The sequence below is a fragment of the Salmo salar genome, chromosome 16 (genome assembly GCF_965601325.2).
Source record: "Salmo salar chromosome 16, fSalSal1, whole genome shotgun sequence".
Classification (NCBI taxonomy): Eukaryota; Metazoa; Chordata; class Actinopteri; order Salmoniformes; family Salmonidae; genus Salmo; species Salmo salar.
Window position 1 is genome coordinate 73,392,501 of NC_138306.1, and position 18,062 is coordinate 73,410,562.

The following is an 18,062-nucleotide window of genomic DNA, read 5'->3' on the forward strand; positions in this document are numbered from 1 at the left end:
GAGAGAAATATGAAGAGAGAAAGAGTGGGCGAAGAAGAAGAATGTTCAATTAGTTTTGTAATCCAGTGAGAGCAGCCGAGGCCAGGAGCCAGAGTGATTTATCAACGCTACGGCTTCTGTTCTAATGAGAAAAGCCGTCAGAAGGCTCAGCCATATCACCAGCTACAAAAAACCACAACCAAATAAAGAAATGCATACATGCAATGTTGTCGTCTTTGTTGCATAACAATATAAAATAACATATCTGGCAAGAAATTCTATCTGCTTTCAACCCTGGCTTGAAGCCGCCTACAGTGGGATCAGCTACTGGTGTGTGTGTGTGTGTGTGTGTGTATTCTACCAGTGCAGGTCTCCTTGTTATCTTAAGGAAACACACAGTGCTTGTCTCCTGAGGAAATCCCAGCTTCCTGCTCCAGAACGTTCTCTCCTCCCCCTGTCTCCCTTTTCCTTCTCTCTCACTTTATTCTCCGTCCCTCCTTTATCCTTCCCCTCACCCTCCATCCCCGTCTTATCTCTCTTTCTCTATCCTCTTTCCTCCCTCCTTTATCCTTCTCTCCCTCCATCCTCTCATCCCGCTCTCCGTCCTACCTCCCTTTCTTCTTCATGTTTCTCTCTCAATCCCCTCTCTCTCTCTCTCGTCATCTTACTTAAATCACTGCAACATTCCGCATTTCTCCCAAATGTTTTTGCCCTCACCTACCGTCAAAAGACATTTCCCCTCTAAGCAAGGAAAGGGAAACATCCACACACTGTCTGTCTGGCTGGAGTTGTATTAAGCTGCTTATTTCTTTGGCGGCAGAGATAAGTCAATCCAAACTCATATTTACACATGGAGAGAGAGAGAGGCGGAGAGCAAGAGTGAACTGCCAACATTTATTCCTGTAACCATAGCCAAATATGTGTGTATGTGAAAAGTATCAAAGTTCTTTCTAGGGAAAGCCCTTGGCCTGTCTCCTCTCCTCAGGCCTCTCAGACTGTGGGAGTCAGAGCCAATGGAATGTACGAGCTGTACATTCTGATGATATCAGCCCATGTCATCGGGGTGTGTGTGTAAACTGATTCCCTTGACCTCAGTATCTGGGGCAGGCAAGCAGCAAGAAACAGCTTGTTTTAGGTATTTTCCCCAGCAAACACACACACACGCGCACACACACACACACACACACAGGATAGGGATGAAGAGGGAGTTAAAGGCAGGAGGGGAGAGGTGAGTGACTGACTGACTTTAAGGTAGGTTGGGGTAATCAAGGACCGCTTAATGAGGTTAACAGAGTGACAGATGGCTTTAGTGACACACACACACACACACACACACACACCCCTCAGGCCAGGATTAGTGTGTGTCATATCGTGGCTGGAGACGGGAGTGTGAAATTGGAGTGATAAGGTATTTAACATTTAAACACTCTAGACCTCCCCTTCTTTCCTTTCCTCTCCTCTCCTCTCCTCTCCTCTCCTCTCCTCTCCTCTCCTCTCCTCTCCTCTCCTTCCATACTATTACCACTAGTCTGTCCATGTCATGGAAAAGGTAGGACGTGGTGAGTGTGTTTAAACACTGTTCTATAAGATACAACATACTGACTTAACAAGGGGATGATCCCCTAAACCAATCCGATAAGATGTCTGTCGGCCATCTCACCAGGACCCACCTAACCTTATTACCTAAATAACCTCAAGAGGTAACAGTCAAGTCTAGTCCAAACAAAGAAGAGACAGAGACAGTGGCAGAAAGAGAGAAGAGCCCTACAGGCATAAATACCATTTAGACACCACGCATATCTGCTTGTTACAGACAGACAGACAGATGAGTCAACAGCCATCCGGCCTAGTGCTTTCTGGGCCCGGCGAGAAGCCTGGGGCTGGATTAGAGATCTTGTCAGGGGATTGAGGGTTTTCCCTGGGGAGAGGGAGGGGATGGATGAGTGATGTGAGCGCGTGTATGTCGGGGGTCTCTGCCAAACATGGGCCACCTGTTTAAAGAAGGCCAAGGGGCTAATGAGCCACGCCTGGGGGAGTGGGAGAGTCTGTGTAGAGGGAGGGGGAAACCACAGATTCCTAGGAAAAAGGGAAAGACAGGAGAGGAAAGGGGGGAATAATGAAATATTGTGCAACAGGGACAACAACAGTCTTTCTTGTACAGAGCGGTGTGTGTGTGTGTTCCTCCACATAAAGGGCAGGGTGAAAGAGGCCTTTTGTCTGAGAGCGTAGCTTGAGCTCCAGGCGTCACACAGACGTGCGTACGCATAAGAACACGTTAACACGCAAAGGTGACCAACCATAATGCCTGAATTGGGAAGTCCGATTTTTTGTTTTTTTTACCCAACATTTTTCCAACACATATGTATGCACGCAAGCTACACACACACACACCCACACACTGATGGCAGCTGCAAACGCAGAGATTAAGGCCAGTGTGACGGAAATGCTTATGGCTAGAGCTCAGAAAGGGAGAGAGAGGAAACAGAGAGAGAGAATACTAAAAGATAATATTAAGTGAAAATGTGCATCTGCTCATTAAAGCCACACTCTGTAAGCAGGCCAGCATCAAATGGAAGGATAAACTTCATTGAAATAACTGGAGAACTTAGACTGTGGCTTTACATTGTAAAGGAAGACAGTTGCATGTTCAGGCTTTCTGTTGGTGTTTAAACCCCGACTTTACTTTTATAGATCTGAACACTGCTAGGGGTAATTTCAGTTCCCCTGAGCTAATGTCTTTCTCTCGCCCCCCCCCCCCCTCTGTCTAGCTCTTTATATTCCTCCTCTCCCTATCATGCTATCAAAAAAGGAGAGGAATGAGGAAAGGGGAGGGAAGAGGAGAGAAAGAGATGGGCTGAATGTCTTTGTGTGATCAGTTCATTGATATGACATGTTGATTCTCTCTGCTCAGACTAGAGGCTGCATCTCTCCATTCCTCCCCCTCTTTAATCCCTGTGACATCTCACCCCCCTAATCAACCCTTCACCTCTCCTCTCATCCCTCCCCTGATCCAGACAGATGCTCCCCTGTGATGCCCTCCTCTGTGTGTGTGTGTGTGTGTGTGTGTGTGTGTGTGTCCATCCTAGGCAGACGCTCCCCTGCGATCCCAATCCCAGATCAGATGCACTGGAATTCTGAGCCGGCCCAGCTGTCGTCTTGGCAATGCTCGTGATTGTCTGATTAGCATGGCCAATCGACACACACACACACACACACACACACACACACACACCATTTATTTTCGTGAAATCTTAGGACATTTTGGAGTGTAGAAATATTTGACAATTAAAAATCCTATTTTCTCTAACCCTAATCTTAACCCCCAAAACCCTTAAGCTTAAAACAGCATTTGAACAAATCCAGGACCTGAAAAAAGTCCTGACTTTTCAAAACAGTTCTTGTTTCCTTATCTTATCAGGACATTCAGGTGAATTAATAGGACATTGGGATCATGATAGGAAACACAAACAACTCCTCAGAGCAGAAATACAGACTGCTGAGGGAAAAGAGAAAGAGAGAGAGATCCCCAACTCCCTCATCTTACGCTCCTCTGGTCCTAAGACCCAGACTTACCCATCTTACTGCACTCAACCATGGTGTGTTGGTGTGTGTATGTGTGTGTGTGAAGCTCTCCAGACCCGACCAGCCCCAGGGAACACAATTCCACTAATGAGGGAGGAATCAGAGAGAATCCAAGGAATCTTAAACAATTCCCAGATAAGACCCAGGGTGTGTGTGTGTGTGTGTGTGGCTGTAAACCTCCCACACTGAGTCAAGGCCTGCAGTTTCAACGAGCCTTCTACTATACTGTGTGTGTGTGTGTGTGTGTGTGTGTGTGTGTGTGTGTGTGTGTGTGTGGAGGCGTTAAACATTAACGCAGCAGAATACTCAGACTTCAGACCCGCCGGCAGATCCCCGTCTCACCTACACTGCGTGTCTGTCTGTCAGTTCTGCCCTTTGGAGTGGTTGCTGTGGGTTACTGATTAATCTTTGATAAGAGAAGAGATAGGGAAGCAGAAAGAGAGAAAGAGAGAAAGAGAGAGAGAGAGAGTCTTGTTGGGCATGGATTCTATAATGATAGATTTTACACTCATTGTCATTGACTGCAGACATCTAGTCGCTGGAGCACCATGAGTCTTGCAAGTGAGACGATCAGACAACTCGTTTCTCTGACAAGGCTCAACTTGAGAGTTTCTCAATACAGAGTGTTGTATAACTGTCTGGACCAGAGGTCCAATAAAACGGAATACGGCCTCGGAGTTGGCCAACGTCCCCACGTCTGTTCTCTCTGCACTTCTAAGAGGGCAACGAGTCCCTACTGGAACCTGACTGTCTGCACACTGCTCTACGGGGGGGGGGGGGGGGGGGGGGGGGAAACGATTAAAACGCAACACAGGGGGAACGATTAAAACGCGACACAGAGAAGGAATTGAAATCTGCCAAGTGGTCCTACTACTGTCTTACAGTTGATCAGTGGTCATCCTGCATGCAACGCACACACCTCCACTTGGGGGATGCTATGCTAACGTCAGCGAGCATCTTGGGGAATGCTATGCTAACGTCAGCGAGCATCTTGGGGAATGCTATGCTAACGTCAGCGAGCATCTTGGGGAATACTATGCTAACGTCAGCGAGCATCTTGGGGAATGCTATGCTAACGTCAGCGAGCATCTTGGGGAATGCTATGCTAACGTCAGCGAGCATCTTGGGGAATGTGATCCAGTTGCCAGTGGATACCAACGTTGTCCCAGAGCAGCAGAATGATGAGGTCACACAAACCCAGTCCTTATTGTTGATGTGGTACAGCTGTCATCAAGCTCTCATATCCTCCCTCCCTCCCTCCCTCCCTCCCCTCCTGTATGTGGGCACACATTCCAGAGATTCCTTTCTGTCCAGGCATGAGGCATCAAGACTCAACCTGGCTTACCTGATACGGAGGTCAGGAAATGACCAACAGGATGCCAGAGAGAGAGAGAAGTTAGACAAAACTCGGATTCCATCATGTCTAACACCTCGTTTCTGCACTTTTAATATGAAGCCATCATAGTAGGCTGCAGAGTAACCGTTTGAGTGTGTGTACGTTTAAATGAAAGGATTCCAGTTTTTTATCGTCAATTGCACACAAGGTCCAACCGAAACTTAGACATCCGCTTGGGACCCAACCCCTCTAAAACGGGAGGTACGAGGGGCTGTCGCAGTGGACGTCCGGGGAGCTGTTGTTGTCCGGGGTTAACTGCCTTCCTGAAAGGCGGTTTGGGGATTTGAACCTTTCGGGTTACTGGCCCAACGCTGTAACCAATAGGCCAGCTGCTGTGTTGAATTCTAGATGTGTGTCTATTGTCAGAGCCTTTCTGTGATCATCAGTCACACACAAAAGGGTTACCCTCGTTGTGGCGATTAACATTCCACACTGGGGGAGGTGATGAAACATTCCATTTCCTAGTGACTTTCTCTCTCTTTCTCCTCTCTCTTTATCACCCACCCTCTCCATCTCTTCTTCTCCCATCTCTCTCCCTCTCCCTCCCTCTCTCTCCCTCCCAGTGTTCTGATGAGTGCAGTATTGGGGACACGTAGTTGTGTCTGTAGTAAGGCTTGTCATTCTGGTTAGCTGTGTATAGGCATGATGAGACTGGCCCTGGGCTTATATCAACATCACTGACTGACTCCTCAAACAAATCTGGAGACACACACACTCTCACCCTCTCTCGCACGCACGCACACACACGTAATATTTAACATGCACAAGTCAGGACACAGGCTTACTAATGAGAACAGGTCAAATCAAACACACACAGCCATAGACAAACAATCACAAAAGAAAACATTATTTATAAAACACACACACACACACACACACACACCCTCAACCGAACTATAGGCAAAAGGCATTGTGGGTGACCGAGTTTAGAAAGCTCTCTTCAGGCACTGTTGACTGACATTTACATGAAACAAATAGTGTGAAGGAGAAAAACACAGGAAGGAAGGAGAGACAAAGAGCTCATGACAGGGAGGAGACAACGGGCCATGTGAGAGACCAAATGCAAGCAACACATAACACAGTGACATCACCACATGAATCACACACATTTTCATATGACTCACGCACACAAAAACATCATACTAGTCAAGAACTTCCAGCCTTTTTCATTACAGAGTTTGTGTGTGTGTGTGTGTGGGGGGGGAGTGCTGATTGTTGAAAGAGTCAGATGTTATGGAGAAGAGAGGAGAGACTGATTCTAATGTAGCATCCCTCTCTCTGTCTTTCTCTTCCTTGCTCTCTCTGCCTCCTTCTCTCCATCTTTCTCCCCCCCCTTCCTCCTTCCTCTTTCTCCATATAGATCTTTTGTCTGTCATGGCTGGGAAGCTGCTATTTTTCAGGTCACTGGGTGTGTTGCTACTCAGCAGGAGTCCACACACACACACACACACACACACACACACACACACACACACACACACACACACACACACACACACACACACACACACACACACACACACACACACACACACAGTCCAGGTGGGGCGAGGGATTATCGAGACAGCCCTTTGTGTCATCTGATGAGGAGAAAAGAAAGAGAGAGTAGATGAAGAAAGAGAGAAGAGCAGGAGGAACAGACTGGCTGGGGTGGGTGTGGACGAGATCATTAGTTAGTGGGTGTGGACGAGATCATTAGTTAGTGGGTGTGAGTGTTTGAGAAGCACAAACATTACGACCATGTGCCCAATCATCAGGTACGGACGGGCACATCGCGTGCGCAAGTGTGTGTGTGTGTGTGTGTGTGTGTGTGTGTGTACACGTATGGGGGTAGGTTCAGACTACATTGTGTGTGGTTGAGTGAGTGTGTGTTTATCAACTCTGCTTTGTGACTCAGAGGTCCCCTGTGGTCAAGAAGTGGATCTTCTCTCTTCTGCACACATTCTTTTCTTCTTCTCCTTGCTCTCTTTTCATACACTCCCCGTCTTCAACCCCTCTCTTTTCATACACTCCCCGTCTTCCCCCCTCTCTTTTCATACACTCCCCGTCTTCCCCCTCTCTTTTCATACACTCCCCGTCTTCCCCCCTCTCTTTTCATACACTCCCCGTCTTCCCCCCTCTCTTTTCATACACTCCCCGTCTTCCCCCCTCTCTTTTCATACACTCCCCGTCTTCCCCTCTCTCTTTTCATACACTCTCTGTCTTCCCCCCTCTCTTTTCATACACTCCCCGTCTTCCCCTCTCTCTTTTCATACACTCCCCGTCTTCCCCCCTCTCTTTTCATACACTCCCCGTCTTCCCCCCTCTCTTTTCATACACTCCCCGTCTTCCCCCCTCTCTTTTCATACACTCCCCGTCTTCCCCCCTCTCTTTTCATACACTCCCCGTCTTCCCCCCTCTCTTTTCATACACTCCCCGTCTTCCCCCCTCTCTTTTCATACACTCCCCGTCTTCCCCTCTCTCTTTTCATACACTCCCCGTCTTCCCCCCTCTCTTTTCATACACTCCCCGTCTTCCCCCCTCTCTTTTCATACACTCCCCGTCTTCCCCCCTCTCTTTTCATACACTCCCCGTCTTCCCCTCTCTCTTTTCATACACTCTCTGTCTTCCCCCCTCTCTTTTCATACACTCCCCCACTCTCTTTTCATACACTCCCCCTCTCTTTCCCCCCCTCTCTTTTAGTCTAGTCTGAATAGGCTGTGTCAGTGATGAGTGACTGGTGAATGGAGCTTGTGTGTGTGTGTGTGTGTGTGTGTGTGTCTTTGAAGTCAAGAGTCAGAGTAGAAGCAGTGAAGCGAGAGAGAAGGGAGGGGAGTGGAGTGGTGGGGGAAACACAGACACGCATGCATGTACACACAAACGCACCCACATTCAGTGTCCTTCCTTGCTCCTACCCATGATGCAAATCTCCAGTGCTCTGTGATGCAGAGCTAAGTGTGTGTGTGTGGTGTGTGTGTGTGTGTGTGTGTGTGTGTGTGTGTGTGTGTGTGTGTGTGTGTGTGTGTGTGTATATATATACATACATACATACATACATATATATATATAAATATATACTACATGACCAAAAATATGTGGACATCTGTTCATTGAACATCTCATTCCAAAATCATGGGCATTAACATGGAGTTGGTCCCCCCTTTGCTGCTATAACACTGTTCTGGGAAGGCTTTCTACTAGATGTTGGAACGTCGGGGGGACAGATGATTTTTACGCGCTACACGCTTCAGCACTCGGCGGTCCCGTTCTGTGAGATTGTGTGGCCTACCACTTTGCGGCTAAGCCATTGTTGCTCCTAGACGTTTCCACTTCACAATACCAACACTTACAGTTGACTGGGGCAGCTCTAGTAGGACAGAAATTTGATGAACTGACTTGTTGGAAAGGTGGCATCCTATGACGGTGCCATGTTTAAAGTCACTGAGCTCTTCAGTAAGACCATTCTACTGCCATTGTTTGTTGATGGAGATTGCATGGCTGTGTGCTCGATTTTATACCCCTGTCAGCAATGGGTGTGGCTGAAATAGCCAAATCCACTAATTTCAAGGGGTGTCCAATACTTTTGTGAATCTATCTCAAACCCAGATAAGCACTTCCTAACCCTGATGCATCATTTCCCCTCTGCGCAGGAAACTGGCACACAGGAAACAGATATGTGTGTGTGTGTCACAGACAGACCTACTGTCTGTGACACAGTCTGGAATTTGCATCTTCCCACAATTCAATTAGCATGGCTGTCAGACCATGGACTCTGGTCACATTCTTCCACTAACCGCCACACACACACACCAAATAAATGCCCTCTTCTTGCTAATAAGTCACTGGCCAGCAGTGGTGGTCGGTGCCGTTTAAGATGAGGGAGGATGATCATTTTTTATGAACATGACCTTATTTCTATTACAGCATATTGGATGACTGTCATGCATATTCCATTCACCCAGTTCAATGTAACATCGATAGGTTTAGGCTACTACACGATGCACATTTCCCCTGTACCCATCATGAGGTTGCTATAACCTAGTCTATGATTTAACGTTGACAACGTAGGCGTACAGGTCGAGAGAATCTTCAGTAATCAAGGTGACAGGCAGTGACGCATTCAATACCTCCTTGCACACTCTTGCCTGCATCTAGCTGATCTAGAGTGTAATCATTAGTCCAACAGTTGCAAAAAGAGAGCTTCTATTGGACAAATTCAGGTATGTTTATCCGCATTTCATGCCGTTTGCTTCCATTTAGGAAACGTTTTAACAGAATCGGCGTAATCAATACACCCATGATCACAAGCAAACACAGTGCACTTTCATAGCAGCCACATACAAACAGCTCGTTGTATATACAGTACCAGTCAAAAGTTTGGACATACCTACTCATTCATTTTTACTATTTTCTACATTTTAGAACAATAGTGAAGACATCAAAACTATGAAATAACACATATGGAATCATGTAGTAACCAAAAAGGTGTTAAACAAATCAAAATATATTTTATATTTGAGATTCTTCAAAGTAGCCACCCTTTGCCTTGATTACAGCTTTGCACACTATTGGCATTCTCTCAACCAGCTTCATGAGGAATTTCCCAACCGTCTTGAAGGAGTTCCCACATATGCTGAGCACTTGTTGGCTGCTTTTTCTTCAATCTGCGGTCCAACTCATCCCAAACCATCTCAATTGGGTTGAGGTCAGGTGATGGTGGAGGTGGAGGCCAGGTCATCTGATGCAGCACCATCACTGTCCTTCTTGGTCAAATAGCCCTTATACAGCCTGGAGGTGTGTTGGGTCATTGTCCTGTTGAAAAACAAATGATTTTGGGACTAAGCACAAACCAGATCAGATGTTGTATCGCTGCAGAATGCTATGGTAGCCATGCTGGTTAAGTGTGCCTTGAATTCTAAATAAATCACTGACAGTGTCATCAGCAAAGCTCCCCCACACTATCACACCTCCTCCTCCTCCATGCTTCACAGTGGGAACCACACATGCGGAGATCATCCGTTCAGCTACTCTGTGTCTCACAAAGACACAGTGGTCGGAACAACAACAAACAAAAAGAATCACAAATTTGGACTCATCAGGCCAAAGGACAGAATTCCACCGGTCTAATGTCCATTGCTTGTGTTTCTTGGCCCAAGCAAGTCTCTTCTTATTGATGTCCTTTAGCAGTGGTTTCCTTGCAGCAATTCGACCATGAAGGCCTGATTCACGCAGTCTCTGAACAGTTGATGTTGAGATGTGTCTGTTACTTGAACTCTGTGAAGCATTTATTTGGGCTGCAATCTGAGGTGCAGTTAACTCTAATTAACTTATCCTCTGCAGCCGAGGTAACTCTGGGTCTTCCTTTCCTGTTGAGGTCCACATGAGAGCCAGTTTCATTATAGTGCTTAAATGGTTTTTGCGACTGCACTTAAAGTTCTTCAAATTTTCCAGATTGACTGACCTTCATGTTTTAAACTAATGGTGGAATTTCATTTCGCTTTGCTTACTTGAGCTGTTCTTGCCATAATATGGACTTGGTCTTTGACCAAATAGGGCTATCTTCTGTATACCAACCCTACCTTGTCACAACACATTAAGAAGGAAAGAAATTCACACCTGTTAACTGAAATGCATTCCAGGTGACTACCTCATGAAGCTGGTTGAGAGAATGTCAAGAGTGTGCAAAGCAACAACAACAAAAAATACAATTGAAGTCGGAAGTTTACATACACTTAGGTTGGAGTCATTAAAACTAGTTTTTCAACCACTCCACAAATTTCTTGTTAACAAACTATAGTTTTGGCAAGTCAGTTAGGCCATCTACTTAGTGCATGACACAAGTAATTTCTCCAACAATTGTTTACAGATTATTTCACTTATTATTCACTGTATCACAATTCCAGTGGGTCAGACCTTTACATACAGTAAGTTCACAGTGCCTTTAAACAGCATGGAAATTTCCAGAAAATAATGTCATGGCTTTAGAAGCTTCTGATGGGCATCATTTGAGTCAATTTGAGGTTTACCTGTGGAGGTATTTCAAGGCCTACCTTAAAACTCAGTGCCTCTTTACTTGACATCATGGGAAAATCAAAAGAAATCAGCCAAGACCTCTGGAAAAAAATTGTAGACCTCCACAAGTCTGGTTTATCATTGGGAGCAATTTCCGAACGCCTGAAGGTACCACATTCATCTGTACAAAGAATTGTACGCAAGTATGAACACCATGGGACCAATCAGCCGTCATACCGCTCAGGAAGGAGATGTGTTCTGTCTCCTAGAGATGAACGTACTTTGGTGCGAAAAGTGCAAATCAATCCCAGAACAACAGCAAAGGACCTTGTGAAGATGCTGGAGGAAACAGGTACAAAAGTATCTATATCCACAGTAAAACGAGTCCTCTATCGACATAACCTGAAAGGCTGCTCAGCAAGGAAGAAGCCACTGTTCTAAAAACCGTCATAAAAAAGCCAGACTACGGTTTGCAACTGCCCATGGGGACAAAGATCGTACTTTTTTTTTTTTTGTCATTTAGCAGACGCTCTTATCCAGAGCGACTTACAGTGGTGAATACATACATTTAATTTTCATTTCATGCATTTTTTTCCCCTTATTTTTATATTGATTTTTTAATGCATTTTTTTGGAGAAATGTCCTCTGGTCTGATGAAAAAATAAATAAAGCTGTTTGGCCGTAATGACCATCGTTATGTTTGAAGGAAAAAGGGGGAGGCTTGCAAACCGACGAACACTATCCTATCTGTGAAGCACGGGGGTGGCAGCATCATGTTGTGGGGGTGCTTTGCTGCAGGAGGGACTGGTGCACTTCACAATAGATGGCATCATGAGGTAGGAAAATTATGTGGATATATTGAAGCAACATCTCAAGACATCAGTCAAGAAGTTAAAGCTTTGTCGCAAATGGGTCTTCCAAATGGACAATGACCCCAAACATACTTCCAAGTTGTGGCAAAATGGCTTAAGGACAACAAAGTCAAGGTATTGGAGTGGCCATCACAAAGCGCTGACCTCAATCCTATAGAAAATGTGTGGGCACAACTGAAAAAGTGTGCGCGAGCAAGGAGGTCTACAAACCTGACTCCGTTACACCATCTCTGCCAGGAGGAATGGGCCAAAATTCACCCAACTTATTGTGGGAAGCTTGTGGAAGGCTACCCGAAAAGTTTGACCCAAGTTAATCTATTTAAAGACAATGCTACGAAATACTAATTGAGTGTATGTAAACTTTTGACCCACTGGGAATGTGATGAAAGAAATAAAAGCTGAAATAAATAATTATCTCTACTATTATTATACTATTATAAAGTGGTGATCCTGACTGACCTACATTTTTATTAGGATTAAATGTCAGGAATTGTGAAAAACTGAGTTTAAATGTATTTGGCTAAGGTGTATGTAAACTTCTGATTTCACCTGTAGTCTTGTATAACTAACCTTGTCCTGATACATAGTTCAGTCCCAATCAAAATCCTATTTTCCCTACCCTTAACCTCAAAATCTAACCTTCAACCTAACCCTAACTCCTAACCCTAGCTCCTAACCCTAGCTCCTAAAGCTAATTCTAACAATAATTCTAACCTTAACCCCAAACCTCCTAGAAAAATAGCATTTGACCTTGTGGGGGCTAACAAAATGTTTGTTTGCTATTCTTGTGGGGTCTTCTGGTTAAAAACAAACACACACACACTGTGAGATGAGAGGTTTTCTCTGTGGTGTTATCTCACACAACAAGTTGACGATAGTGATGACAGGACTACTACTAGAGTTGAGCTCTAGTTCACAACCCACCAAGGGGATTGAAGGACATGTTACATACTGCACCACTGGGCTTCATCTAGGCCTGTTCTAGTCAACGTATTTCGATCAGAACATTCCACAATGCTGACCGCAACCCTGCTCTTTCTCTCCTAAGGGATTTCTCAGCCCACAGAACAATTAGCTGTGCACTCACTGATTAGCAATTAGCCAGCATTTCTATGGTTGTTAGTAAGGGCCACTATGCTTGAAGTGGGAACATGATTACAGCCTATTAATTAGCCTAGCATTTAGCATAGCGTTAGCTGGGCAGCAGTGGAGGCTCCTCCAATGAGGAAGGGGAGGACCATCCTCCTCAGTGAATTTCATAAAAATAGTGAAACATTACAAAAGTTATCCTTTTTAGTTAAAATTATACTAAATATATTCACATCAGCAAATAATTGATTAAAACTCACTGTTTTGCAATGAAGGTCTACAGTAGCCTCAGCAGCACTCTATTGGGTAGCACCATGGTGTAGCCAGAGGACAGCTAGCTTCGGTCCTCCTCTGGGTACATTAATGGTTATCACCCCCTTCTATAGACTTACACAGTAATTATGACAACTTCCAGAGGATGTCCTCCAACCTACAGTATCAGAGCTCTTTCAGCAATTAACTGTCATGCTGTCCACCCAATCAATCGATCAGAGAATGAATATAGTACTGAAAGCATAAGCTACAGCTACCTAGCACTGCAGGGCATAACATGTGGTGAGTAGTTGACTCAAAGAGAAAGAAAATAGTTTGAGAAGAGCGAGAGAGCTATATTTCTTAGTCATTTTTTTGTTTCACTTACTAAGCTGGCATCAAATGCTGGTAGCTAGTTTAGCCTACTCCAACACCTGGCTCAAACAGAGAGTGTTGCTATGTTAGCTAGCTGGCTATGGCTATCCAACACTGGAACTCTTTCAAGTCAATTATTCATTTATTGCCACGGGGCCCGCCAGTGTGACTGCTTGCTGCTGACTGTACACTGTACTGCATGATTGTAGCGGGTGACTAGGACGTTAGTCCTAGTAACTATGTTGACTATGACATGACAACAATGTATTTTGTGTGAGGTTAGCAGTCATGATATATGATATATATATATATATATATATTTGTTTTTTCCCCATTTTTTTTTCATTGCAAAGCTGACATTAAGGCAAAGGGTGACTACTTTGAAGAATCTAAAATATATTTTGGTTAACACTTTCTTGGTTAGTACATGATTCCATATGTGTTATTTCATAGTTTTGATGTCTTCACTATTATTCTACAATGTATAAAATAGTCAAAATAAAGAAAAACCCTTGAATGAGTAGGTGTGTCCAAACTTTTGACTGGTACTGCATTTTTTGCATCTATTTACGCGCTCTAATGAAGACTCCAACCTAAGTGTATGTGAACTTCCGACTTCCACTGTATGTTTGTTTGTGTGTCTGCATGTGTGTGTGTGTGTGTGTGTGTGTGTGTGTGGTGTGTGTGTGTGTGTGTGTGTGTGTGTGTGTGTGTGTGTGTGTGTACACACACACACACACAATGCAGCACTCTCTAACAGTGGCATGACACCAAAAACACAGTGAGAATGAAGCAAACTGTGACAATTTCCACAGTGCAGGCTCTCCCTCTAACAATCTCTACCCTGCTATCCATCCTCTTTCTCGCTCTCCCCCGCCATCTCTCTCTCTACCCGTCTCCCTTCACCCGTGTCTCTCTACCCGTGTTTCTCCCTCTCTTTCAGCAGAAGTGACAGAAACACAATCCCAGCCATACAGTCTCTCACAGTGTTTTCACTATTCCGAACATATAGTGAGTATACAAAACATTATGAACACCTTCCTAATATTGAGTTACCCTCAGAACAGCCTCAATTCATCAGGACATGAACTCTACAAGGTGTGGAAAGCGTTCCACAGGGATGCTGGTCCATGTTGACTCCAATACCTCCCACAGTTGTGTCAAGTTGACTGGATGTCCTCTGGGTGGTGGACCATTCTTGATACACACACAAAACTGTTGAATGTGAAAAACCCAGCAGCGTTACAGTTCTTGACACAAAACCGGTGCGCTTGGCACCTACTACCATACCCCGTTCAAAAGCACTTAAATCTTTTGTCTTGCCCATTCACCCTCTGAGTGGCACACATACACATTCAATGTCTCAATTGTCTCAAGGCTTAAAAACCCTTATTTAACCTGTCTCCTCCTCTTCATCTACACTGATTGAAGTGGATTTAACAAGTGACATCAATAAGGGATCATAGCTGGTCTGTCATGGTAAGAGCATGTGTTATATGTTTTGTACACTCAGTGTAGATTTTGTGTGTGAGTTTGCACACGTGCATGTTTGTCACCTGTTTGAAAACATCTAATTACTGCCTAAAAGCTTGCCTTGTATTCCACATAGAGAGAAAGAGAGAGAGAGAGAGAGAGAGAGAGAGAAAGAAAACTGTAGAATGCTGGAATTTTTTATAAGATTATTCATCTGGGAAAATGTGCACACAAACACGCAGACACACTGGTATAGGAAAACAGATTCCCAGAGTGGGAATGTGGTGTTGGGATTGTAGGGATGAAGGAGTAACCATCTTTGGAATGTTGAGCAGCCCAAGATTAATCCCTGATAATCTGATTGGATTAAAACACAACGACCTGTCTGGTCAGTCACGCACCCGCACACAGTTCACCCTGCAGTGATCTACGTTGTGACGCTTAAACAGCGAGTGATCCAGGCAGATTGACAGGCATGCTAATTGAATCCTCCCCATCCACAGCAACGAAACAAAACCCTCACCGCCTTCACTCTCACCATCCTCTTCTCCACCGTTTCACTCAAAAGCCCTACCCATTTTCCCATGCCTCCTCTCATCCTCTTCTGTCCCTTGTTCCCATCTTCCTATGCCCTCCCCTCCTCTTACACTACCATCCTCTTCTACTCTTTCCATCCCCTCATCATCCTCCACCCGCCCCCCCTCCATCCTCTCCACTCCTCTTTCCCCTCCTCCCATTTGTAGCCATTCATTAGGACAGACAGTTGTCCATTTGGTAAAACAGACATTTTGGAAATTGCAGGAAATCTTCCATGAAAAAAGACATTTTGCCTAATGTAGAAATCACCCTCTGACAAATAGAGAGAGAAATAGGGGGAAGAGGGAGAGATGGAGAAGGGGGAAGAGAGAGAGATGGAGAGGGGGAAAGAGAGAGAGATTAGAAAATGCTGTTTGATTAGAAAATGACACCATCACAGAGCGAGATAGAGGGAGGGAAAAATAATGTTGAGGACACGAAGACACACAAAGTAAACTGTGTAGAAACTGATGAGAGCAGATAAACATCCTCCCTCCAGCCTCCAGCCTCCAGAGTAGCTAGACGCATCATCACCTCTGACCATCACAGAGCCTTGTGCCAGGAATAGCAGCAGTACAGTGTATGTGTGTAACCAGCGGAAGTAATCACCAGGATTAGAGTGGAGTCAACCCCCCGCAGGGGTCCTCTTACTTCAGCAAACATCCACGCATCCACCCACACACACACACACACACACACAGGACAGGAGAGAAGGGCAGGAGCCAAATCTTATCTCTGAATTAAAGTGATGATAGTTTTCTCTGCCAATCTGTCTAACAGTCTGCCTGCATGGTGATCCCTGAAGATATAGGAGTAAGCTATGTAGCAATGAATTTCTGCATGCTAACATCTGCTTTTCCAAAATAAATGTTCTTTCAGTAGAATCATCAATTTAGGCCTAACTGTAGTTGCAACATTTCTGATCCAATGTTGATTCAATGGTTTACAGTAATCAATATTCAACATGTTTCATGCGTTTTACAAACCACTAAAACGATGCATCACTGTTCAATATGCTACAATTTTGAAGAAGGATCAAGACCTACTATTTCAAAACTGCTTAGTTTGACAGCATGATTCTCTTATAGCTAATTCGAGTTGACAGGTAGGTTACCCTATAAATCTATCCCTTCGGATATGATAAAAACAGAACTGCTCAGCACAAATTCATATGACAGCCTGTCATTAAAACACTGTCAAACAAACTGCGACGGATCTGCTGCTACAGTAAATCCACACACAGAGTGAGAGAGAATCGTCCTGGCATGCTCCCTAATGACGTGTTCATACCACCCGATTATTAATGATCTTCAATCTCCAACAATTGTCCATTGTTGGAGACCCACAGGCTGTGCACGCTTTTGATCCAGCCCAACACTAACACTCGTGATACAACCAGTCAACTTTCCTGTTTTATCTCACCTTTCATTTTTCATCCTGGTCTCCTTTTTATCTAGAACTCCAGGAACACAATTTTTTAGCTCGGTCCAGTCCGCGTGTAAACCACAACTCCAACCGGTGGAGAACCGGGAGAATAACCAGGTCTCTTTTCGGTTGGGTCGATAACAGGTACACTTCTTCTGACCCGGTCTACAGTCACACGGAACCTCCAACCTCACATTCTGAACCAGGTGTCTCCCGAACGTTGTCCCTCCTGTCTTCTGAATGTGTAAAAACACGATAACGTCTTCTCCTTTGATTTCAAATTCCACCGTTCGCTCCAAATCGCGGACTGGGAAATAGTATTTCTTGACGTAGTGCGGGTCTGGGGAAGGGAAAATGTCCCCACCATCGTCCTCCTCGGTGAAATATCCGTGTGGTGAGCCGAAATTGATAACCCCAGGCGCGACGTATTGATATAAGATCAGCATAAAACAGACGGAGCCGACTACAATTAGGAGAAATTTGCTGCTCGCCTCAACCATGGTCCTTCCAATGCGGTGCAAACGTTACCATTTCCCGGTAAACCGACTCGAGGGGACCAGAACGGTGTAGCTAGAATTAATTCCTGTTGTTGTACTCTCTCTCCCCAAGCAAGCGGAACAGGACGCGGTCATATCAATGGGGTAGGTTACAGAAGCGATTATGTGAATACAATGTAACTAAACTAAGCGTATTTACAGTGTACAGAGAGACCCGTAAAATCCAGCGCAACAATGTGTTTTCTCTCGTCCCTGTGTTGTTGCGATGCATGTGTGTTTAAAGTCCTCTTCGCTGCATTACTATTGAGCTATGTACCCAGGATCCTCAGCGAAATAACCCACCTTCTATCAGCACAACACACACATTCCCAGTTTCTCTCCACCTCACACCCTCCCTCCCTCCCTCCCTCACACACACACACACACACACACGCGCGCACACAACAGGACGAATTAAAATGTTGAGGAACAAGATCCGCATTGATTTCTACAAGTAGTCTATAGTTCTACTATAGTTTAGCAACTTGTAGTTTATATACAATTGAATTAAATCTA

The 18,062-nt window shown here is 44.9% G+C and overlaps 1 protein-coding gene across 1 annotated transcript in view; it reads right to left on the reverse strand.

Annotated features, from left to right (window-relative positions):
• Positions 1–17,856, reverse strand: part of hs6st1a (heparan sulfate 6-O-sulfotransferase 1a) — a 22,009-nt gene extending 4,153 nt beyond the window's left edge. The window contains exon 1 of the mRNA XM_014150438.3: positions 17,008–17,856. Within this exon, the coding sequence (XP_014005913.1) occupies positions 17,008–17,510 (503 nt within the window). The 5' untranslated portion in view covers positions 17,511–17,856. The remainder of the gene's footprint in view (positions 1–17,007) is intronic.
• Positions 17,857–18,062: the final 206 nt, after the last annotated feature.